Raw genomic sequence first — 25,858 nt, forward strand, 5'->3', positions numbered from 1 at the left:
TTTTGATGTAAGTGTGTGATCCATACAATACATCGACCTTAAATATGACAGCTGATATAAGTCCTAGTTGATATTAAGAAGTATTGACAGTCCTGAGAGATGGCTCTGAAAAGGGTGACCAGGAATGAGTCTTCCAGGGACTTGAGCCATCTGTCTTGGCTGTCATGGGATTCAGGGATGAGTAAATTTCAATTAAGCCTCAGAGTTAAAGATTGTGCACTTTACCAAAAATATTAAAATATATGTATAGCAAAAAGTGAAACAGTCCTACAAGAGCACGCAATAGTATGAGTTATAGTTCAGATCCGGCTACACTATGATTGGGAATACAGAAATGGAAGTGTGAGTACAATAAATTTAAAGCACCACCCCCATTTCTCACAATCAGAAACAGAAAGAACACCTTGCTTACATTTCCACGGGACACCAGAACTACCCTGCACGTAAGTGACTTTACACCAAGTGGCAATGCTGAAAATACTGTCTCTTAGAACTTTAAAATGATTTATGCCATATTAAATATGGAGAAATTAGCTAGCATTAATTTTAGCATTTACCAAACTTATAAAATTATATCTAGTCTCTTAACATGAAGAATAAGCTTGTTATCCAAATTCTAAAGCTGGAGCCGCAGCAGCTGGTCTACAGAGTGCCTGTTCTGTGTCTGAGGATCTGGGGCATTGATTCTTTGTTTGCTTGTTTTAGATTAATTTAGCTTTACTTCTTTAAACTCAGAAAGTATTCCACATTTTCACAAAATATCACAAAACAATTATAAAGCCTACAATTTTGTTCTCTCCCCCACTCTCCTCCCCGGAGGCCCTACAAATCTCGCTCAACTCCTTCCATATTTGAAATGTTAAAAATAAAGACACAATTCCTTATACTTTAGAAATTCTTTATAAAGAACTAAAGTAAAAATCTATAACTTGCTCACTCTTCAAAAAAATTAAAAAATGAAGACTTATAAATGCATCATTTGAAAAAATCTCAATATAATTATTTTATGTATAATAACTGAAAGTGTACTACAGCCCATTAAATAAACAAATAAACGTGTGTGTGTATATGCATGTGTGTATACGTGTATATATACAGATATATATGCTTTAACAGATTTCTTGGGACTAATATAACAGGTTTAATAAGGAATGAAAATTAGACTATATATCATGATCCATCGCAACTGTGTTCCAAATTACACTCCTTTGAAAGAGTGAAGTATTTTTACTCACTATACAAAGTCTGATTTAACAACCAGAATAGACTACTAGTATATTCTCAAAAGAAAATCTAATTTAGGAACTTAATTTCAAATAGTTAAATATTCATGAACATTCTAAAGCTACTATGTAATTGGCTTAAAAATAAACCATAATTATATAACCAAAACCTGAAAAGCAGGAAATGATTAAAAATACAACAGTATCAATTTTAATTACTATGTAGTAAACTACACAAAAAAGCCCTTATTTTTATCAAAATTTAAATAAACCAAGTGAAATCTGATCAATACAGATGTTGGTCAATCTTAAATACATTTTGTCACTATCAAAATGTATGAATTACATGGAGATAGTTCTGGAATTTTTTGAATGAATGTAGAAATCTCTGTATAATGTAGAATATAAATCTCCTACATTAGTTTAAATTAATAAGTTTACTGAGCAATGATCTCTAATATTTTTAACAGTAAGTATTTACTTCAACCTAAGTGTTAAAATAAATTACAGATGAAAACTTCATCATTCAACACAGGATTTTAAAAAGGACTCACACTGTCCATAAAACATCAACACAGGAATTAACATAAATAAAACATTCAAACATTTCTAATTGTGCTGCATAAATTGACAATTTTAACTCCTGTTTAAATCTCTAAAAGGTTTTAAAACATAACACACCGAATGGGGCTAGCATAAATGACTTGTTCAATAAACTAATGTGAATTCAATGTAGTCAAGAATAAAGGAATAAATAAATCCCAAATGTCAAAAATTATTTCATCAAAGTACAAATTAACAATAGCACAGAAACGTTTTAAAATGATTCCTAGAAATGAATCTGAAGACTTCAGAAGCCTACCAAAGCGCACACTGAAAATGAAGTGCAAGAGAAATATGATGGGTGTCTTCCCAGCCACCGTCAGAGAAGCCTCCTTCTGCTGCAGACGGGAACACACAAAGGGGCCCACAGCTAGACATTATGCAGATCGTGGGAGTGTCGTTGGAGGGGTCATTCATCCATCACAGATAATCATACATGATACTTTATGAAGGATCCATGAATGACTTACTGTCCCAGGCAGTGGATGGCATGTCCCATCTCTTTGGGAAAATCAGTATTCTTTCACCATGAAAATGTTCGACATCATTAGAAATTAATGTTCTTATGCTTACCTGTATTTTAATAGGCCAGGAGAAGTTGCTGACATACACATAAAATGTGATGTTAGGATTGCTTCTGAAGTTGAATTTTTCATAGGAAAAGCTATCTCTGTATTCCTTTATATTTGTCTTAGAAACTATAGGAGTCTCTTCCCCAGATATTGTTCCTCCTAAAATATGAACATCAAGAAATTACAATTAATACTAGGAAATGGAGAATCTTTATTAAGTCAAAGTATACAGTACAGCAAAGTTTGACAAACTGAAATCACGAGAACGCCAGTACCAAAGCTGTGCCCCACTGGCAGCTTTCCTCCCTGGAGACCCCACAGCAGCTCCGCACACAGGCTGCCAGAGATACAGTGTGACAGATTTAGTATAAAGACCACACTTAAACACTCCCACGATGTGTGCATCCTGGCCCAAGACTTGACATTCTTCTGTAATGCTCTTGACCACAGAAGTGGAATCCTTTCTGCTTCCAAACCGAGCCCTACATCCCAGGAAGAAGGAAGCCTTTCCCCAACTATAGTGCCCCAGAGCTGAATGCCTCCAGGACACATGGCTCCAGAGGGACACATTCTGCTTACCACTTAAGTTACAACCAATTAATCCAATTAAAAAATAAAAAAATCAATTTATTTGCCTTTCTACAAACTGAACCAATCCTACTATTAAAAAACCAGAAAGAGACCATTAGTTTAAAATACTATACAAATGTTCAATTACTAAACAAAATATTGGGCACTCAGTAAATGTTTCCTGAGATTAACCAAACGGATCAGGGCATTTCCAGCTGCCTTCACTAGACCTCCGCCCTAGTGAGCAGTGAAAACAATTAGAATTAGTATACTGAGTAACGGAGTGCATTTCCCATGATCTATTCCAAAGGTAGCTTGTGTCTTCTTAACATGCAGCTCCTCTGAGCTTATCACTTAACAGACGTGTTAAAAATGCCCTAACACATTGATAAGTCAGCATAACAATTTATCTTCCTCATAGTTATTTCTTAAAAATTATTCATTTCAATTTGTGACCTTTAGAACTTATGGAAGACATGCTCATAATACTTTTTTCTTCCCCTTAGCTCTAATGCCACCCAGAAAGAATATACTTCTAAGACAGAAAATGATAGTTTCTTGCTTTTATCAGTAAGTACAGAAGAACAGTTTTGTTTCATGTAAATATTGGGGTGATAATTAAATTTATAACTGCAATAATGAATTGAATAATTGAAATCTCAATCTCTTTAGACACTAAAGAACCAGTCTATCTTAATTAAAATCGTAGCATTTCATAACATCATTTTAAATGCTTAAGTGGTGTACAGTATTTGTTGGCCTTCTAATTTTAATTGAATAAGGAAGTTACAGTATTAAGCTTTCAAGTCACTACTTGCTACTATCAGTAAAAGGGCAGAATGATGGAAAACAATTACATTTTTATTTACTTAAAAGAACAGTAAATGAAATCAGAACAATTTCCATGCATAAACACATGCAGAAGAGACATGACAGCAAATTCTCTTTACCTGTTGAGCCAATGGACCATGTAATGTTGAGATTAAAGTTGTTGGAAGCATTAATCGAAATGTCCAAATTTTTGTTTGACTATCAAGGAAAAAAATTAACATTAAAAAGGTGGAAATGTGTTAAATGCATATTAGTCAACCCACTAATTTGATTCTGTCCATTAAATTTACAAAATTGTGTATAATAGTCAACCAAATAAATACAGAGTGTTTATGACTTTTTAATGAAAATTAAACTATGATAAACTCAAAGTTCCTCATTATCATCTCTAATAATTTGGCCTTTTGCTTTTATATAATTTCTAAGAAGAAATTGTAAGGACATTGTACTTATAAGGGTAGTTTGATATTATCCCCATTAGTTCAAGATGTTTCTGTTTTTTAATCTTTGTCATTAGCTAGAGAAGAGCGGGTCCTCAAAGAGGTCTGGCTCCCTGGCCCGGAAGAAGGGTGGTTACTGTGTCCGACTGTGCAGGAGAGCTACAACTTCATCCCTGTGCAGGGAAGACTGCGAGAGAAAGTGTAAGCCTCACTCCACCTTTGCTCAGCTCTTCCTGTCGTGTGCTTTATTCTGTGTGGGGTGAAAATGGGACCTATTTAAAGCTCATAACAAGATGGTCTGGAGAAGCATATAAAAACATCTTTACTCTTAGTTCATCCTCTACAATTCAAAGTTTAGTTATTGGAGAAACACGCTTGCTCGGTGCTGACGCTCCTGGAGAGCGCCATGGAAAGCTGTGATACCACAGCTAATCTAGAAAACAAGACATCAGCCCTGTAGACTGCTGGGGAGGGGGAGCTCACGACGATGGCACAGCACAGAAGCCCACTCTAGCAATGGTTCCAATGAGAGTGCTAACTAGAGACAATTCACAATGGATAAGACTGAAATCTGTCCTAGAAAGAAAAAACGCTGGAAGTCTACAAGTGGTGGGACATCTACTTGTTTTATTTCACAGGTCATATAAGAAGCTTTCATGGATAAGTTGTCTTAACTTTACAGATCGTCCTGGATGAACTGTTCTTAATGAAAAGGGATTATACAAGAAAATCTTGCAAGCATCCCGGGAGATGCTTCTTATACAAGCTTAGCACCAGGAAGTATGTCTAGGCTGTTAGGGAAAAAAAATGGATAAGACATCCTTAAATTTATGGGTTTTTTAAAATTTACTGTAGGTAGTGAATATTGAATTTCATAAGCTTGTAGGATTACACGGCTGTGAAACAGGCATTTGTGTGACTCAGTAAAACATCAGACTGGGACAAAAGTCAACGCCAACCACAGATACGCTTTACTGCAGATGAACAACGGCTTGATACAGTATTTGACACAGTGTGCCTGGAATCCTTGCTTCTTAAATGCTCTTTTCATGAAACCTAGACACCCTTGTGGTTCAGAGAACTGACACGTTTGTAACAGAATTTATGCTGATAACTAAACTTAAAATATAGAAAATTGTTATTTATTAGTAAAATGTAAGAACTCAGGTAAATTAGAATTTGCTGAATAAATAAGTCTATGGATATAAATTTGAACCAAGAGACTACCAAACAAAAATACTAACTTGTCGACTCTCTGAATCAAATGCACATCTAAGTTTCATGGAAAGAAATCTCGGAGCTTCAGCAACTTCTACAGGATCGCTCCTGTGTAACACTTCTGAGGACTTAAACAGGGGCGCCAGGGCAGGCCAGCATCCACCAGGGGAGGCCACGCCTCCTTACCTGCTCCGGGTTGGCAATGAAGTTGATGGCAGTGTGGTGGCGGTCATCTTCCTGCAACAGACTGAAGGTGAACTGGTAGTCAATCAGAAGGCTATCTGTGGGGAAAGGAGAGTCCTGACAGACACTCTTTATAGACAACAAGAGCTGGGTGAAAATACACTGCACTTAGGTATTAAATCCACCGTTAATACTAGCAGCCCACTCAAGGATATGAAAATACACACTTTGTCATTAAGCAGCAATAACATATGCTATAGAAGGCTCGATTTCCTATAAATTAAGTAACAATTAGACTGCACAGCAGTTTTCCCTACCAAGCGGTACAGACAGCAGTCAGCTGCACAATTTGTCAGGTAAACCAGGAGACACTCATCTCCTCAGAATCTGAGAAAGCAGCTGGCATCTGAAACACAGACCTTAATGCCAACAACTTAACATGCTCTAAATTTTTCAACTGAGTGGGCAACAAAACAAAAATATTACAATCTAATATAAGCTATGAATTTACACAAATAGATATAATTTGAAAGTATCTTTTTATATTGAATTATTGAACCATTGCTATGCATCAAGAGAACCAGATGTAAAGAAATAAGAGAAATTTCAACATATGAATGACTAGTTTGGTAAAATAAGAAATTATAACAAATTGACAAAAAAAATCCTGGTAAGTAAACCTAGATATTCATATAAAGAATGATGTATGGAAGATAAATTCATATACACATAATAACTAAGAAATAAATAATCTAATGTACCTCAGCTGATGAATGGTAAAATATGGTTTATTTAGGAGTATATTATCCAGGCATAAAAATGAAGTACTGCTATCTACTCTATGAAAAAAAGAGTAAAATTTTAAAATATTACACTAAATTCTCCAAGGTTTTCACAAATGACCACATATCTCATGATTTTATACATAGGATATATCTGTAGAAAAATTCATAAAATGGTATCCAGATTTAATAAAGGGGAATCAGGTGCAGCCGTTAAGATGCCGAAGCCTCATCTGGAGAGAATGAAACAACACAGAACCAGAAGTGGTGGCGGCTAAATGACTGAATACACAGAAAGCCTGCCGGGCTGAACACATCGACTGTTACATCCAGGACAGCTCAAATAGTTACTAACAAGGACAGACAGCCTGGCTGTTCCACAGGTGTGTGCACGTGTGCGTGCACAGCCACACTCACACAAACAAATTATTTGTAAAAAAAATAATAATGGTTTGTCAACTTGACCCATTGGTAGGGTCAGCTGGGAAAAGGGAATCTCAATTTTGAAAACGCCTCCGTCACACTGGAATGTAGGGCAAGTCAGTGAGGGACAGTCTTGACTAACGCCTGGTGGGAGAGGAACCAGCCCATCGTAGGCAGTGCCATCACCCTCACTGTGGTCCTGAGTTGCACAGTACAGCAGCTGGAGAGGCCATGGACGCCCCAAGACAATCAGCGGCACTCTTCCTCGGCCTCTGCTTCAGTCATGGAAGCACCGAGCCAATCAGCAGCACTCTTCCACGGCCTCTGCTTCAGTCATGGATGTACCAGTCAAACAGCAGCACTCTTCCATGGCCTCTGCTTCAGTCATGGATGCATCAGCCAATCAGCGGCACTCTTCCTCGGCCTCTGCTTCAGTCATGGATGCACCAGCCAATCAGCGGCACTCTTCCAAGGCCTCTGCTTCAGTCATAAATGCACCAGCCAATCAGCGGCACTCTTCCAAGGCCTCTGCTTCAGTCATAAATGCACCAGCCAATCAGCGGCACTCTTCCATGGCCTCTGCTTCAGCCCCGGCCTCCAGGTTCCTGCTCTCACTCCCCTAGTGACAGACTCTAGGACTGTAAGCTAAAACCTTTCCTCACTTGTGGTCTTGTCTCTCACAGCAACAGAGCACTCATTAGCACAGACACCAATCACTTTTCCGTGACAACAGAGATCAAAAGACAGGCTGCAAAGCCATATTATTTATGGAAATGTATACTCAGTAATGCTTTCCAGATTCAAATACTATGGTAATAATTTAAGGGGATGATAATACACAATATACTCATGTTTCACATTAAAAATATAAAACTAAATTTAAATTGCTTACATCTATGCAACAACCGAAGTAAACAGAAATATGTAACTGACACAGAAGACTGGAGAGATGGCTCAGAGGCTAAGAGCACTGTCTGCTTCTGCAGAGGACCTGGGTTCGAGCCACAGCATCCGCCTGGAGGCTCACAGCTTTCTGTGACTCCAGCTCCAGGAGATCCCTTGCCCTCTACTGGCCTCTTAAGGCACTGCATGCAGATGATGCACAGACATATTTAAATGCAAAACCTTGTATAAACATAAAAATAAATATCTTAAAAGGAAATGGCACATAAATAAAAGTCATGGCAGGGAATGAATTATAGACTTAAACATAGAAAATATAATATAAGGATTATTAAAAGAAAAAGAGATTATCTTGTTACACCTATAGGAAACTTGCCTGCTGAAGGTAAAATAGAGCAGCTACAGTGAAAACTAATAACAAACCATACAGATATAAACATCCACAGCTTTCATCTCAAGGAGTAGTTTATTATACTGGGATCATGTCTGACCCAATCCATAAAGTCCACAAATACTGTGTTACATACAGCTAGGCAGACCTAAATCTGTATATAGAAAAGTACTTGATTTTTGAATATTAATCTATATCCAGAAACCTGATAGCCATTGTTATCATTTCATACAATCCATCTGGAGATGTTTATGTTTTCTAACAACAGTGTGTCATTCATAAAATAAAAGCATTTTATGGTTATAATGTATGTAACCATAATTTATATTTTTAATAATTATGTTCTAGAGACCTTGGACTTCTTGTTTTATCTGTTTAGTCTATTAATAAATATAAATATTTATGTATGCTAATTTCTATTTCTACTATAATAATTTATATTGTAGTTTCAACAATTTTTTGAGCCCCATATTAGGATTACATCAATGCCTGTGTAATTCAGATATATAGGAAGTACTGAAATATAATGTATGGTGTATCAATGCTAAAAGTTTGCCATGAAATGTGAAAACACTTTTAAACTAAAGACTTTAAATGGGAGACATACATTTGGAATGTCTATCAAACTGTATATTTCAAAAGTATAGATAATAAATAGGAGAAATACTTTAAATTTATTGATTTTTTTTAATTGGCATGTTCATGTTCGTAGGAAAAAATGCCTATCAATAATGCTCCAAAATTTTAAAGACCGTTACAACCATGCGTTTTTAGAATAATCCAAACAAACCAATAGCATGCCAAAGTCCTTGTGCCCCAAAAACTCTAAAAACTTACAAGAAATACATAAAAATGAATGAACTGAAATAAAATTAAAATAGTGAACAGAATCTCACAAATACTATCACTAATAACTACTAATTCATACATAGATTCACTTAACTCATCATTAATCACAGATCTATCAGATTGGAAAAGCACGCCAATTCATACTCCACCCACAAAGTGTCACCCCTTGCCTACAGGATTCCAGACTATGTGAAGGAGGAATATTCACATATTCCATCCCGCGGGCAAATATTCGCAGGATGACACTGGCGTCGTGAGACTTAAAAGGCATCAAGAGACATGGTTGTTTCCAAGGACGGTACATAGACTCCCTACTAAAATCTGACCTAATGGAGAAACAGCAGCCGAGATGCCGCAAGCACCCCCCTGCGTCAGGTCCCAGCGGTCTTTCCAGCACAGGGAAGAAGAAAGCCTAGAAAGTCTCGGATCATAAAACAGGACGTTCCCTCTGGATTCGCGGTTTAGATCAATATAATAATGATTAACAGCAATTTCCGTTGGGTAGAATCATTAGGGATTTTACTTTGCCCTTTAATCTTTCTTTCTAGAATAAATATGCTTTCTTCTATTATTAAAATTTAAAAAGGGATATTTTTAAAGGAACACACAGATCCTATCATTTTCATAAGCACTGATTTTAACAAGTTTTCATACAATATACTTATATGATTAACATAAATTAACATAGTCACAATCACTTTGAAAAATGGCATCTCGTTTCTAATTTGCATGCTTTTCACACACGGATACAGACTGTCACCCTAGTGTGATGTGACTGACACACACAGAGTAATGCTGCCAGCGTTTGCACCCCCGTCAGCCAGCACTGGACAAGACTCCATGTATGCTCATAAATAATGTACTGAGTCTAAGACCTACACATACATTAATTAGATAAATCAATGCCAACTAAAAGCCTACAATGAGTTGAATGGGAAGGCAGTTTGTTTTTAATAATACAAACTAAAACGAAATTTACTCAGTAACAGTGGAGCACAAAATAAAAAAGTTACAATTTTCAAAATAGATACCGAGTTAGTACCTGGAAAGTCACCTGAATTCTAAATAACAATAAAAGTAACTAAAAATAAGTCACTTGTTAAAAACTAAACTCTACCAAAATGTCAACTACTTGAAAAACAGAGAGAAACACTGTAACTGCAGATCAGGTAGTAACCTAAAGAACAGGTGGACACACAGACAATCACAGTGACGTACTGAAAGCTAATTAATGCTAGCCTTTCAAATTTACTATCTAAAACTTTCATAGATTCAGTCTTTGCTTTCAAGCTTAAAAGTTTCTCGTTAAAGTGTTAATGATTTTAGAAATTCATGTAACCCCAAAAGCACCTATCTTTAAGGTATGATTTTTAGATAACCGAGGACAAATTCAGTCACTCACATGGGCAGGGCCTGCGGGCTTTCTCACACACTCTGGCGAAGGCTGCGAACCGGGCAGCAAGGCAGAATTACATTCAGCTGTGCTGCGGCCTCACTACGCTCCATGCCTCTAAACTGAGAACTGGCAACTCAAATTCTGATCTAAGCTCAAAAATCAGAAAGTTTCTGTTTGCAACCCTTTTCCTTTCCAAAGTTTCTAGCTCTAAACTGTGCTAACAATGGCAACACCGCCACCTAGTGTGGACACACGGTTCCTCTGACATTTTAAAAGGGAGCCATAGCCTGTCTAACCTGAGACCATTCCCATAAACAGTCATGTGGATAATGAGTAATTAGACGGCGAGCAAATGGGATTAAGATGCACTTTAACCATGGCATAGCAGTGGGCGCCTGCAACCCCAGTGCTCCAGGAAGACAAGGTAATGAGTTTGGGGCCAGCTTAGATTTCACAGTGGAAAACTAGAATATAAGTTAGTAACTGTATTTCAAATACATGAGACAAAAAGAAAGAATATAGTGATCCCACTGATGCACTTTAAATATTGATTACATTTGATATTGAAAATACTTAGATATGGGGAGTTAAATGTTTTATTTAAACTGACTTTGCCTATTTTCATTAACTTTCACATGTATTTATTAGACAGCACTGATTTCAAAGTTAAATTAGCTTTCAACATTAAGCGGCTCAAGAAGTCATGTATTTAAGATTTATAATGAATGGAATATAAGCTACATGATATGTTAATAATTGGAACTAGTCACTATTTGGTATCTATAAAGACTATACAAAAATAGTAAAAGGATAATTTCTCTTTGAGAAGAATAGGCAACAAATGTGTCTATTTAAAATAAAAACTAAGAAATACAGAAAGACTGAGGAAAGCCACTGACTAAAACTGAAACGTGCCACACACATATGAATCTATAATTTCAAAACACACACTAAAAACCATCGCCTTGGAAGATATTCAGAATAAAATCTAAAACAAACAAAAATAATGCATATGCTAGTGAACGGAGGGAGAATGCGGATGAGGCAAAGGGACACCGCTACCTTCCCTTCCTCGTGAACTGTAGCCATGGGTAACCTGGTCAGCCGTGACAGCCAATGTGTTATGACTTAAGTACTGCAACCAGGAAATGGAGGGTTTGGAACAGCAAACTAAGTAATCTTGATAACCAGAACCAGCAAACAGAACATCCATGTCTGCTAAGAACTTAAGAGTAGTTACAAGCACTACTGTTGGATGATGTTCCGTGTTCTGTGGATGATGGCACACACGGAAATGTTTTGTCCTCCCAAGTCTGAACCTAATTAATCTCTAACCCAGGGATTCTCAATCTCAGGTTGCTATCAGCACCTGATGATTCCTGGTTCTGAACAAGGCATCCGAGCCTAGACACTGCAGGATAGACCCCAGCCTGCCTCCAGTCACTGCCTCCCTGGGTACCCAGGCCCTCCTCCTGCTGGGAAAACAAAATGTCCCAAATACTGCCAAGTACCGCACACAGTGAATACACACCCAATAATAAGACTTGGAATGTTTGCTGTATTGTATAAAAGCAATACTTACTTATAAAATAATAAATAATAAAAGCGTACTTATTTAGAAACTTAGAAAATCACACAAAAATAAAAAATTAAACCAGCCCTTGGGAGACAGAGGCAGGAGAACAACCTGGTCTACAGAGTGAGCTCCAGGACAGATAGCGCTGTTACACAGAGAAACCTTGTCATGAAAATCAAAAAGAAACAAAACAAAATAAAAACGAAACAAAAAATCTGAAATAGTAAGTTATAGAAAAATAATGTTACAAAGAAAACCTTGTAACAAATGTGGCAAAGCATCAGCATTGGGACAGAGTTGGTGACAGGACACAGGTCACCAGTTCAAGTAACCAGTAAAAAATATGTGAAAATGGAAAGCTGACGAGCTGGAAACAAAGTCAAACTACAGACTGGTCTTGTGAAACATAACAGGTAAGCACCTGGCTGTTTGTAAACTACCAGTTCAAAAGCACCACTGCCGGAGACAGAGACTGACGACCATTATTTGAACACTCACAGTGCTGAGGACGTAGCTCAGCCATTACAAGCTAGGCTCACACTAAAAGACAAAAAGCTCACAAGTATTTTCACTATTGTTGCTTTACAAAAATCATTAAAATTTATTTAGTAAATCTAATCTCACAAAACTAAAATATACATATAAAAATAAAATATAATCAAATACTATTTTTGTAGAAAACAATTCACAAGAAAGACAGGCTATAATCACTAATATTTAAGTAATCCTAAATAAACAATAAAGGTAACAGTCTGCAATATTGAAGTAATATTCCTTGAAAGTATAATTTACTCCAGAACAAAAAGTTTAATATTGAAAAATCCAATACTGAACTTCAATATTTAGTAACAGAAAATAAATAAATGATTTCAGAAATAAATTTTATAACTCCCTAAGATAGAAAATGGTATAATTTGATGGAAAGAATAGTTTAAAATAATGTAAGCACTGCCCTTAATAATGATGTCTATGATCATTACTAAGCTGGAGCACGCAAAGACGGAGGGCAAACACGCTGGAACTGACGTGGGAAGATGGGGGCTGGACAGTAAAGAACAGGACACGGCACTGGACAACAGGCTGATGCTTCTGCGTGAATATAATCCATCAGCCTCGTGACTCACTGTTGGTTTGGGTTGGTTTGCTTGCTTCTGTGCTTGCTTGTAAAAAACAAGGCAGAGCCCAGGCTGATCTCAAACTGGTTATCCTGCCTCAGCCTCCCAATGCTGAGATTACAGGCATGCGCCATAACATCTGGTCTAATACACAAACTTCACAGGTAGGCATTTGCCCAGGGAAAGAAGAGATGAGTTTTCACAACAGCAGCCTCCAAATAGGGAGGACTTGGGAATAATCTAAGACCATCAGTTTCTGAGGAGACAAAGGTAGCAGACTGACCCAACTGCATATCACTCATTGACTCATAAAACTAACCTCACCATATCACCAAAGCAAAATAGAAATCCTTATAGTTATCTAAACTGATACAAGGGAGAGCATTAAAGACAAGAAAAGTATGTCTTCCTAAAACAAGTATTCAGCTAAATTAGAATATGATCAAGCCAGCTAATCCTGTCATGGGAAAAGACTGCTTTCCTTCTGAAATCTAGAGCAAGACAAGAATACACTTCTTGACACTCGCTACATCTTTCCAGCACAGTTTTACAAACCAAAGCTACCACACTGGAAACAAGAAAAATAAGGAAAAGGAATCCAAACTCCAAAGGAAAAACTACAACCTATTATTTATAACAGATAATACAGTTTAAAGACATTCTGACAGAACATGCTAAAGGGACAGGAACTACTAAAGGATACAAACAAACACAGAATCGATCATATTTATATACAAAGGTAAAAGAAAATATTCACAATAGGGATTGTCTTAACTGGGGCTTCTACTGCTGTGATAAACACCAGGACCGGAAGCAGCCTGGGGAGGACAGGGTTCATTCTGCCTGCCCTGTCACACTGCAGCCCACCCTGGAAGAAGTCAGGGCAGGACTTCAGCACAGCAGGAAGCTGGAGACTGGACCTATTGGAGGTCAAGGGGGGCACTGCTGACTACCTTGCTCCAGTGGCTTGCTCAGCCTGCTTCTTAGGGACAAGGGACTGGATCCTCCCCTAGAAAGCACTAATTAAGGAAATACACTAGAGGCTTGACTGCAGCCCAATCTAAAGGAGGCATTTTCTCTATTGAGGCTCCTCCCTATCAGCTGGCCCTAGCTTGTGTCATGTTGACTTAAAACTAGTCAGCACAGGGATAAATCTGAGGAAAATAAAAGAAAGGAAGGGAGGGAGGAAGGGATGGAGGGAAGAAATGAAGGAGGAAGGAAGGAAGGGAGGGAGGGAGGGAGGGAGGGAGAAAGGAAGGAAGGAAGGAAGGAAGGAAGGAAGGAAGGAAGGAAGGACAAGAAAGACATATTCAATTCAAACCATAAAATATTTCTAAGATAAATGAAACAAAATTTAAGCAAGAAAAAGGCATTTTCAGAAGTAAAAAGATGTACTATAGTTAAAATGCAAATTCTCCCCAATCCACCTATAAACTCAGCAAAATCCCAAAGAACTGTTCTTATATATATTTCTCAGAACACCAAACTTGTAAGTAGAAGTTCATTTAAATTCAAAACTGCCTTTCATCTGGCTTGAACATGCTGAATTTGTCTCTTCTGGTCTGGATTACCTCACTTGGGATGATTGTTTCAAGATCTATGCATTTACCTGAAACTTTTATTATTCTTAACAGCTGAATAGCATCCCGTCGGATAAATGTACCACATGTTCACTATCCACTCATCAGGTGATGGACATTTAGGCTGCTTCCAGTGGCTGTCATGAACAGTGTAGCAATGAACACAGGTAGCAAACGTCCCTGCAATAAGGGCTAGAGTCTTTGGGGTGTATGTAGAGCTGGATCTTGATGTTGCTCCCTGAGGAACTGCCACACTGATTTCCACAGTGGCTGGACCAGTTTGCAGGCTCCTCTCAGCTACAATAAATGCCCCTACCCGCCCCCCCCACCAAGAGCAAGTGCAGCTACTGACTTATTAATCTGGGCCGTTCTGATTGGTGATGAGATAAAATCTCAAAGTTGTTTTAAAATTCCAGCACTGAGAAAACGAAGTGGACACCAAGTCCCACCCCTAACCAAGAAACTACTTGTGATTGATACCTGCCAGGAAAGGAAAACCAGCTTCCTCCAGGGGAGTCTGGGTATTCCAGCCACGCTCCTGGGGCCTGCTCTGAAGCAGTTGGAGACACAAAATAAATGCCTCCTTTTGGGTTTTGTTTAGGGCTGTTTGTTTTCTTTTAGATGGTTTTTCTTTGTCTTCTTGCCTTTGTTCTTTGTATTAAATTTGGTTTATTTTGGTACTTATTTTTTGAGAGATAGAAAGGGAACTACAATGAAGTTGGGTAGGCAGGCAGGTGGGGAGGACACAGGAGGAGTTGGGGACAGGAAAAACATAATCAAAATATACTTTATGATAGGCAAGTGGTGGTGGTGCACACCTTTAATCCCAATCCGAGAGAGAAATATAAGACAGAATGAGACAGGTCTCAGATGAAGTCTCATTTTGAGATTCCTGGAGGTAGGATCATCATTTCAAACTGAGGTAAAGGTAAGAGCCAGGGGCTGGCTGTTTTGTTTCTCTGACCTTCAGATTGAACCCAATTTCTGTCTCTGGTTTTTATTAATCATGCTATAGTCTGCTGCACAGAGAAACCCAGTGTCAAAAAAACAACAAGAATAAAAATAAAATATTGTACGAAAAAAATTAATTTACAAAAAAATTACCTTTCAAGAAAACTACATTTTAGAGGAGTGAGACACATCCCAGACATGGTGGCATGTGCTTTAAAAAGGATTTAGACAAATGAACTAATGAAGAAAGGTTGCCAACTAAACATGTGCTACAGGACTTCTGCATAGAATAACGGACCTATAAAACGGAACACCATTGTCCTGGCTAGTGGATTTGCTTGCTGGTTGTTTTGTTTGGTTTTGGTAAGCCTGACACAAGCTAAAGGCACCTGTGAAGAGGAAACCTTGACTGAGAAAATGCCTCCATCAGATTAGCTCTGTGGGGAGCCTGTGGGGCAGATGATTGACGTGAGAGTGCCCCGCCCACTGCGGGCAGTGCCACCCTGCAGCACTGATCCTGGCTTGTGTAAGAAAGTAGGCTGAACAAGGCTGTACAGGGCAAGCAGTAAGCAGCATCAGCTCCTGCCTCCAGGGTCCTGCGCGCCTGCCCTGCCTCCCCTCAGGGACTGAGTGGAACCTGGGAGCCAGAAGCTGAAATAAGCCCTTTCCTCCCCAGGTTGACTTTGGTCATGGAGTTTAACACAGCCACAAAAAGCTAAGTAAGACAATCATAAAAATGAATCATTGAGAAAAAAGGTTAAACACTTCAACAAGGAATACTACATTTAAATGCTAAAAGACTGTTGATATTAGTAATAGAAAAAATGACAATTATGTTTATTACATAACTACTAGAATAGCTAGAAATAAAAAGGCTAACTATAAGATCATGTTGAGAAACGCGGAGGAATTGTAAATCTTATACATTGACAGTGAGAACCTGATGGTACAACTCTTTTGAAAATAATTCAGCTGATTCGGTAAAGTTAAACAATCAAATGAAAGCAACACCTAACAGAAAATAAGTGTAGATGTGGAGAAAGATCAAAACTGTTCTTGTAAACAGTCTATCATAAGATTTATTTCTTCAATTTTAAAAATATATTAAAATTATAAAAGTTTATTTGAGCCCTACCTTTTGTTCACGTTCAGGACACAGGCAATTTTAATTTATTTATATTTATTTTACTATTTAGAGTAAGAAAAATATACCAAAAACAAGAGAATATTGCAAATACATATTACCTTTCTTATCAACATATTATGGAATTATAAAGTTAAAGGAATACAAAGGATAAGACTATTATAATTATCTCAAAAAAACTTAAAGTAAAAAAAATAAGATAAAATATATGGACCAGAAAATTCTAATGAAACTATGCATATTCATTTACCTAAAGCTAACAGCATAATAAAATATGTAGACCAGAGTAACTAAAATAGTAATGAAACCATAGCTATTCATTAATTTCAAGCTAACAATATAAATCAATTACTATAAAGGCAAACATATGAATACTTACAATAACATGTTCCTCTGAGTGGATTACCAACATAGCGATTTTCAGAGTCGCATCTGTAAAAACACGAAAAATTAATTTATAACTAAATAAAGTAAAAATGTTTAAACTGTATCTAAGTTGAATTTTTAAAAACCAACTTCCAAAATACCAGAAGGCAACAATCCTAAGAATAAATAAGCACGAGCAAATAGGACGTCTACCAAAATTCAATGCAATGCCCACCAAAATTGCAGCAGAATTCTTCACAGACCTCGAAAGAACGGTACTCAACTTCATATGGAAAAGCAAAGAACCCAGGATAGACAAAACAATCCTGGACAATAAAGAAACTTTTGGAGGAATCACAATCCTTGACTTCAAACTATACTATAGAACTACAGTAATGAAAACAGCATGGTATTGGCATAAAAACAGAAAAAAGAACTAATGGAACCAAATCGAAGACCCAGATATTAATCCACACGCCTCCGAACACCTAATTTTTGACAAAGAAGCAAAAATATATCAAACGGGGAAAAAAAGCATATTCAACAAATGGTGCTGGTATAACTGGATATCAGCATGTAGACGAATGAAAATAGATCCATATCTATCACCATGTACAAAACTCAAGACCAACATACAGACAGTCACACTGAACCTTATAGAAGAGAAAGTGGGAAGTACACTTTAATGCATTGGCACAGACGACCACTTCCTAAATACAACCCCAGCAGCACAGACACTGAGAGAAACAATTAATAAATGGAACCTCCTGAAACTGAAAAGCTTCTCTAAAGCAAAGGACATGGTCAACAAGACAAAACGACAGCCTACAGAATAGGAAAAGATCTTCACTAACCCCACATCAGACAGAGGACTGATCTCCAAGATATACAACGAACTCAAGAAATTGGACACCAAAATATCATATAATCCAATAAAAAAATGGAGTACAGACCTAAACAGAGAACTCTCAACAAAGGAATCTAAAATGGCTGAAAGACACCTAAGGAAATGCTCAACATCCTTAGTCATCAGAGAAATGAAAATCAAAACAACTCTGAGATTCCATCTTACAATTGTAAGAATGGCTAAGATCAAAAACACTGATGACAACTTATGTTGGAGAGGTTGTGGGGTAAAGAGTACACTCCTGCATTGCTGGTGGGAATGCAAACTGGTACAGCCCCTTTGGATGTCAGTGTGGTGATTTCTCAGAAAATTAGGAAACAACCTTCCTCAAGACCCAGCAATACCACTTTTGGGTATATATACAAAGGATGCTCAACCATGCCACAAGGGCATGTGCTCAACTATGTTCATACCAGCATTGTTTGTCATAGCCAGAACCTGGAAATAACCTAAATGCCCATCTTCCATAGAATGGATAAGGAAAATGTGGTACATTTATACAAAGGAGTATTACACAGCAGAAAAAAATAACGACATCTTGAAATTTGCAGGCAAATGCACAGAGCTAGAAGACATTATACTGAATGAGGTAACCCAGACCCAGAAAGACAATTATCACATGTACTCACTCATAAGTTGTTTTTAAACAAAAAGCAAAAAAAAAACTAGCCCACAAATCATATCCAAAGAACCTAGACAACAATGAGGACCCTGAGAGAGACATACATAGATCTAATCTGCATGGAAAGTAGAAAAATGATGTGGAATTCCCCTCTGTATGCTGTGATTATCATTAATGAATAAAGAAACTGCTTTGGACCTATAGCAGGGAAGAACTTAGTTAGGTGGGGAAAACTAAGCTGAATGCTGGGAGAAAGAAGGTGAAGTCAGAGAGAAGCCATGGAGCCCCACTGGAGCCGGACAGAACTTTACCCAGTAAGTCACAGCCACATGGGAATACAGAGATTAATATAAATTGGTTAAATTAAGATGTAAGAGTTAGCCAATAAGAAGCTAGAGCTAATGGTCCAACCAGTGTTTTAAATAAAATAGTTTCTGTGTGATTATTTCAGCGCTGAGCAGCCGGGAACCAACAAACGCCCTCCTTACAACAAAATGGTGCCCATGTGGTCAACTAAAATCCACTTAAAAACCTAAGAGATTGAAAAGGAACTCTAGACACAAAAATACAGACTTAACACAGCTTCTTGCTTTTTGCTGGCTGTGTGCCACAGCTGCTTTAGGACAGGTTTTGCTGACTCTGTGGTAGCAGGAAAAAGCCAAGCCACTTTGAAATGCCGGCTTTCTGGGCCATGCTGCCAGCACAAACTCTGACTCTTTCAGGAGACCAAGCATTTAAATGGGGTTTGTACACAACATGTTACAAACTACTTAATGTCTTGACATAGACCTGCTGCATACTTGAAACTGGGGCAATGTGCATGGCTTGCAGAAGCAGTGAATGGACTTCCACCATGTTGGGAGTGTGGAACAAGCAGGAGCTTCCACACTTCCCCAGCAATGGCACAGCTTATGCTCATAAGAAGGAAGTGCTCCTGGACAGTAAAGAATTACAGAGACAGAATAGGACAGACTCGGAATAAAAGATCTCTAAATAGGTCACAGTGTTGGATAAATGTATGTAGGCTCGGGAGAGAGAGAAAAAAGGATATATACAGTTATTAAAAAAAAGTAAAAGGTTTAAAAAAAAAGGTAAAGTCTTTAAAAAGACAGTACAGACAGTCATAGATTAAAGGGGTAAAAAATAATAAGCCATGTAAAAATGGAATATACACAGAGAGTCTGAATTATATATACTATTGTGTCTTCTTTGAATTCTTTGACTGCAGAGAGACATGTGATTCTTGGAACTGCTATGCTAAGCCAATATACATATTTTAAAGGTATCTTGAACTCAAAATATGGGTCTGAGGATTTGTTGCTTTGGAAAAGAGGTTCTTTTGTTTCTACAGAGGATGTGAACCTGTGGAATCCTTCCAGATTAATGTGGTATGATGGACCAAGACCCCCTGAAAGGTCACCTTGAACACCCCTCAAAAATTATTTTGCACAATAAATAGCAGGAAGCAGTTTAGATAAGAATTATGCCCATATTCCCAAGTATTATTTATAAATATTTGTTTACATTTAGAGGGGATATGCTATAGAGATTTGCATTGGTATACTTCTGCTCTTGGTTATGGTATTGTGTTTGCACAAATCACTTAAAATGTGATGTATAATTAAAAAACATAGGTTAAAAGATAATCATCTATAAGAGTCAAGTTTGTATTCATGTTATTTAGACTTTCTAGATGTCCAGAGATGTATCTCAGATAGACAGGGATTTTTCAAATCTTTCAAAGACCTTCAAAATACGGTATTTAAAATGTTTAATAATTTAGGACTTTTCATGACAATGAGACTGCTCCTGGTAGCACCTACTTCTTGGAAAAGTCTGCCAGATACTATGGGCTTGTAGGCTGAAGACGGATGACCCAGCGGTACAGAAGAACTCTGGGTGACTGTCCAGGTAGCGAAATGTCTCTGTCAATTCTAGAGTTATGGAAGCTGCTTATAATGCACTTACTATTTACTTAGGTAATATTATATTCTTCAGGAGTTTTTGATGTAGTTGAAGAATTTATAGTTATAGTTTTCCTTAGTTATGATAAAAGATAAAGTAGATATAAATATTATAACTAATTCTTGCTTGATACCTGTTTTGTTATATTTAATTTTTGTATGTTAAAGTTAAAACCTTCCTTTTTAAAAGGGGAGGTGATAAGTAATTCTCCTCTGTATGCTGTAAATATCATTGGTTAATAAAGATACTGCCTTGGCCTCTTGATAAGGCAGAACTTAGGTAGGCTGGGAAAACTAAACTGAATGCTGGAAGAAAGAAGGTTAGAGTAGGGAGAAGCCATGTAGCCCCACCAGAGATAGATTCCGGGACTTTTCCTGGTAAGCCATAGCCTCGTGGCGATACAGACATTAATGGAGATGGATTACATTAATACGTAAAAGTTAGCCAATAAGAAGCTAGAGCTAATGGGCCAAGCAGTGATTTAATTAATACAGTTTCTGTGTGATTATTTCAGGGCTAAACGGCTGGGAACTAACTAGTGGCCTCCTAGAACAAGTATTACAAGATCTCCTGAGTAAATTGTGAGCATGGGAACCATGGGAGAGGATTGAAGAGGAGGGGAGAGGCAGGGAGGTGAGCAGAGAAAAATGTATAGCTCAATAAAATCAATTTAAAAAAAAAGAAATATCTGTGACTTGTAAGTGCATCAGCACACAGGACAGACAGACTCTGACAGACTGACCAGGGCAGGAATGACCTGGGCTGGGGGAGAGAACATTAACACACAGGACAGACAGCAAGTTCTTGAGAGTCATTTTTAAGAAGAGGAAAAGCCACAGCATTCATAAGACCCTAGTTTCTTCTTTGTAGTATTATCTGAAATTAAAACATTTCCCTATCTTAGACAACAATGAGCCTTTATTTTTAAAAAGTAATCCTCAGAATACATCTATGATCAGCCTCTGGCCTACATAAACATATGTATTCCACACACACCCATTCTCATGTGAGCACACACATGAACAAACACATGTATATATCACATATGCATATCTCTCTCGTCAATGCACACACACACACACACTCAGTTGTGTTGAGAAATGTTTTTCTCTAGACCAATAGACTTAAACAGAATAGACTAATATGATTTAAATCAAGAGTTAGAACTCTTGAGCTGTCACTAGATTATCAAAAATGAAGACTCAAACACAAGAACTCTAACTTAAATACTTCAAAACTAATAGCGAAGCAGAGAAAGTTTTGTGTCCAATTTTTAGAATAAAATTGAAATGACTATTGGTGCCAGACCTACATACAGTGTTTAATTGCATAATTCTAGGCCTTCAGTTTCTAATTCTATAATTCTAATTCTTGAAATACCGTTCCAAAATAAATTTTATAAAATAAATGTACCAGAGCCAGTGTAAGCAGGGAACACAGTGAAAGGGAATGGATCAGGGAGTTTGCTGTGAGTCTGGGTCTCCTCCTAAAGTCAAATGCTTCACCCAAAAAGTCATCCAAATGACTGCTCAAAATGAGCTGAACAAGGACATCAATGGCCACGTCAAAGTGGCTGAGTGTTGTGTTACTGTGACCAAGCACCATGGCCAAAAAGCAACTTAGGGAAGAAAGGGTTTATAAGCTTACACTTCCAAATCCCTATTCATCATGGAAGGAAGTCGGGAACTCAAATAGATCCCAAACCTGGAGGCAGGAGCTGATGCAGAGACCATGAAGGGATGCTGCTTATTAGCTTGCTCTCCTGGCTTGCTCAGCCTGCTCCTTCATAGAAACTGGGACCTCCATCAGAGGGATCCCCAACCACAATGCACTGGGCCCTCCCACATTCATTACTGGTGTTCACCCAGGCCCTGAGATCCCGAAAGGTGCTTCCTTCTAAGTGTTATGGCATCCAACAAAAGCCAACCATGTTTACAAGTCTTACAATTTCTAGGCTTCGTACTTTAACATGTTAGCATTACATATAAACACGGCTGCTTCTCCCCAAGATATACGGACCACAGCTATGCTGTTCAGGGATCACTCCAGCACATCAGGACAGTCACCAACCCACCTACCACCAGCACTCTGGCATTCAGTGACAGCTTACAGACATCTGATCCTGAACTCTCCTCATGACAGTCCCACTTATCCAGAGCCACTTATCCAAACAGGAGGTACTGAAGAGGGGATCCTCTCAACAGAGGGTTGTTCATAGGGGTGACAGCAGGCAGCCTTAAGAGCAGAAAATCCCCTCTTTGGGGACTGCAACATGGCACTGAGGGTAAAAGCACTTGCTGGGCAAGCCTGCTGACCTCAACTCAATCCTTGCAGCCCACAGTGGAAGGAGAGTAATGATTCCCAGAATCCACCGCTCTGGCAGAAGGCTAACCACCCATTTGGGCATTAGCAATCTTACATCACCTGGATGCACTAGGAAGAAATGACTAGCTTTACTATCATCAAGAAAACCACCTTATACTTGATAAATAAACATATGTGCCTATAAGTACACACACACATATAATTTAAAACTTAGGCACACACGTAAGAGAGCCCAAGGAGATTTGGTCCGTTTGAGTCTGGCTTACTTCTTTTCTTTTTAAAATTTTTTTGTTGATTTTGTTGAGCTCTACGTTTTTCTCTGCTCCTCTCCCTTCTTCCTCCCTCTACCCTTTCCCATGGTCCCCATGCTCCCAATTTACTCAGGAGATCTTGTCTTTTTCCACTTCCCATGTAGATTAGATCTGTGTCTGCTTCTCTTAGGCTCCTCATTGTTGTCTCTGCTCTCTGGGATTGTAAACTAGTTTTCTTTGCTTTATGTTTAAAAGAGTCTGGCTTATTTCACTGAGCATAGTGATTTCTAGTTGCATCTATTTTCCTTAAAATGTCAGGATTCAGTTTTTCTTTATGGTTGTATAAAACTCCATTGTGTATGTGTGTCGTATTTGATTTATCCATCCATCTGGGCTGTCCCATTTCCTAGATACAGTGAACAGTGAACATCGATGTGGAAGCGTGGGTAACGTAGTCCTTCAGGTACCCACCCAAGAACAGAACAGCTGGGTTATATGACGGCTCTAATGGTAGTTTTATGAGGAACTTCCTCACCAATTTCCTTCATGGCTACACAAGTTTACACTCCCTGTCATCAGCAAATAGGGTTCCTTTTTCTTCACATTCTTGCCAGCCAGCATCTGCCGTCATAAGTTTCTCGGATGATAGCTACCTTGACTGGAGTGAGCTGGACTCTTACATTTTCCTGATGGCTAAGGAGATCAATGCTTTGTGAAGTGTTTATTGGCCATCTGTGTCTCTTGCATGGGAAAAAAGTCTATTGGGTTCAGTAGTGGCTTTTGTTTTAAAGTTACCATTTTTCAGTACCAATTATCCTGGGAAAAGGTTAGACTGAGAATTGTCATTACCATGACAATATGACTACTTTGCATCCATTTATACAGATTGCTTTATGTTTTGTTAATTTAAGAAAAACTGGCAAGAAACAAGCCAAGCTAAGGCCAGGCATTCATAACTAAGAATAAGCCTCTTTGTGTGATTTACTTGGGAGGTGGGTGGTGGGCCCCCCAAAAAAACAAGAGTAAAAAATCATGCAACAGAAACCAAAATTGCTGCTGCATGTCTACCTGCAGTACTTGCATTTTCTTTCTTTCTTCTTTTTCCTTTGATCATTATTTTACCTATGTCTTGAGTTTCAGTTATCTGATTTGTATTTTATAAAGTCTGTTTGTTCAATCAATAAACAAGGTGAGGGTCAAGGATTTCTGTTTTAACAAGGCTTTTCTTTCTTTAGTCAATTACAAGGGGTAGGACAATATTCTTTCCATCTCTCTCCATGACATCAAATAAAAACAAGCAAATATTGTTATCTGTTATTGTTATCTGTTATATTGTTAAGAGATTCTTTAGATATAAATCTTAAATATAGTTTAGAGAACTCTTTACTAAATTTCTAACAATTACATAATTAATGTAATGTAAACATGATTTTTCTCAAATAAATATTCATGAAAAATAAGCATGCATTTGTAACTAGTTAATATGGAACCTTACAAATCTGATTTTAATGTAATGTACATGAACAAAGCTAAAGAAAAAAATAATAATTTAAATGTATTGTCTTTTAAAATCACATTTGGGAGGTAATAAATATTTAGAATAACTAGACAAACGATAGAAGAAAGTCATTCATGAAGTACTGAGAGCAAGATACTGGTTCCTGTGTACGGAACTCTAGAGAAAAGGAAGACTGGTGGGTTAAATCACTCAGCAGTGACCTGAGTGTGCGCCCCAGACTCACAGACATGTCAGTCGTGGTGCCGTGTTCTCTCTGCAGTCACTCTACAGCCTCTGCTCTAAGCCTCTAGGAAACTGTCACATTTAAACATTTATTTTCTCAAAAGATTTGATAATGTGTGAATGAAAACAGCTTACAATAACGTAAGCTTAATTAATGCAAAGCTAATATTAAAAAAATAAAAATTAGTCAGATAGCACAAAATCCATAGATGTCCAAAATATAATTCTTTGTACTCACAACTGGCACTGGTCACCTTTTATTCCTTTAGTTGTGCAGAAACATTTCCCTGTGTGCAGATGACAGATATTCGCATGGCCACTGCATGTGCAAGCTGTAAGTCAGAAATCAACATATTATTAAGTATTATTATCATATTTTATGAGGCTATTTCCTCATGTCATATAAGCTATTTTTTTCACTTAATGTGAAAACTTTGCAAAACTCTTTACAATCCCCAGGAATGTCCTGCATCTATCCTGCACCTAAGTACTTCTTATTCTCCTTTGTGCTTCTGTTTGCGATCTGATACATCAGATTCATGACCTAAGTGTTCAAAAAGATAGATAGCAGGTGTAGTGGTGCGCACCTCCAACCCCTCATGTGAGGAGAACACACGGTGGGCACCTCCTACCCCTCATGTGAGGAGAACACACGGTGCACACCTTCAATCCCAAGTGTGAAGTGAACACACGGTGCACACCTCCAACCCCTCATGTGAAAGGAGAACACACGGTGCACACCTCCAACCCCTCATGTGAGGAGAACACACGGTGCGCACCTCCTACCCCTCATGTGAGGAGAACACACGGTGCACACCTTCAATCCCAAGTGTGAAGTGAACACACGGTGCACACCTCCAACCCCTCATGTGAAAGGAGAACACACGGTGCACACCTCCAACCCCTTGAGATTATTCTCAGGATTACTACT

The 25,858-nt window shown here is 37.9% G+C and overlaps 1 protein-coding gene across 1 annotated transcript in view; it reads right to left on the minus strand.

Moving 5' to 3' along the window:
• The window catches only part of Atrnl1 (attractin like 1), a 542,404-nt gene that overhangs the window by 384,450 nt on the left and 132,096 nt on the right, over positions 1-25,858 (minus strand). The window contains exons 20-24 of the mRNA XM_048424018.3: positions 25,166-25,259; positions 17,130-17,182; positions 5,644-5,738; positions 3,919-3,997; positions 2,400-2,557 (exon numbers count right to left, since the gene is read on the minus strand). Of these exons, the coding sequence (XP_048279975.3) occupies positions 2,400-2,557; positions 3,919-3,997; positions 5,644-5,738; positions 17,130-17,182; positions 25,166-25,259 (479 nt within the window). The remainder of the gene's footprint in view (positions 1-2,399; positions 2,558-3,918; positions 3,998-5,643; positions 5,739-17,129; positions 17,183-25,165; positions 25,260-25,858) is intronic.

This window comes from Myodes glareolus, chromosome 7 (genome assembly GCF_982192425.1).
Source record: "Myodes glareolus chromosome 7, mMyoGla1.1, whole genome shotgun sequence".
NCBI classification, from domain to species: domain Eukaryota; kingdom Metazoa; phylum Chordata; class Mammalia; order Rodentia; family Cricetidae; genus Myodes; species Myodes glareolus.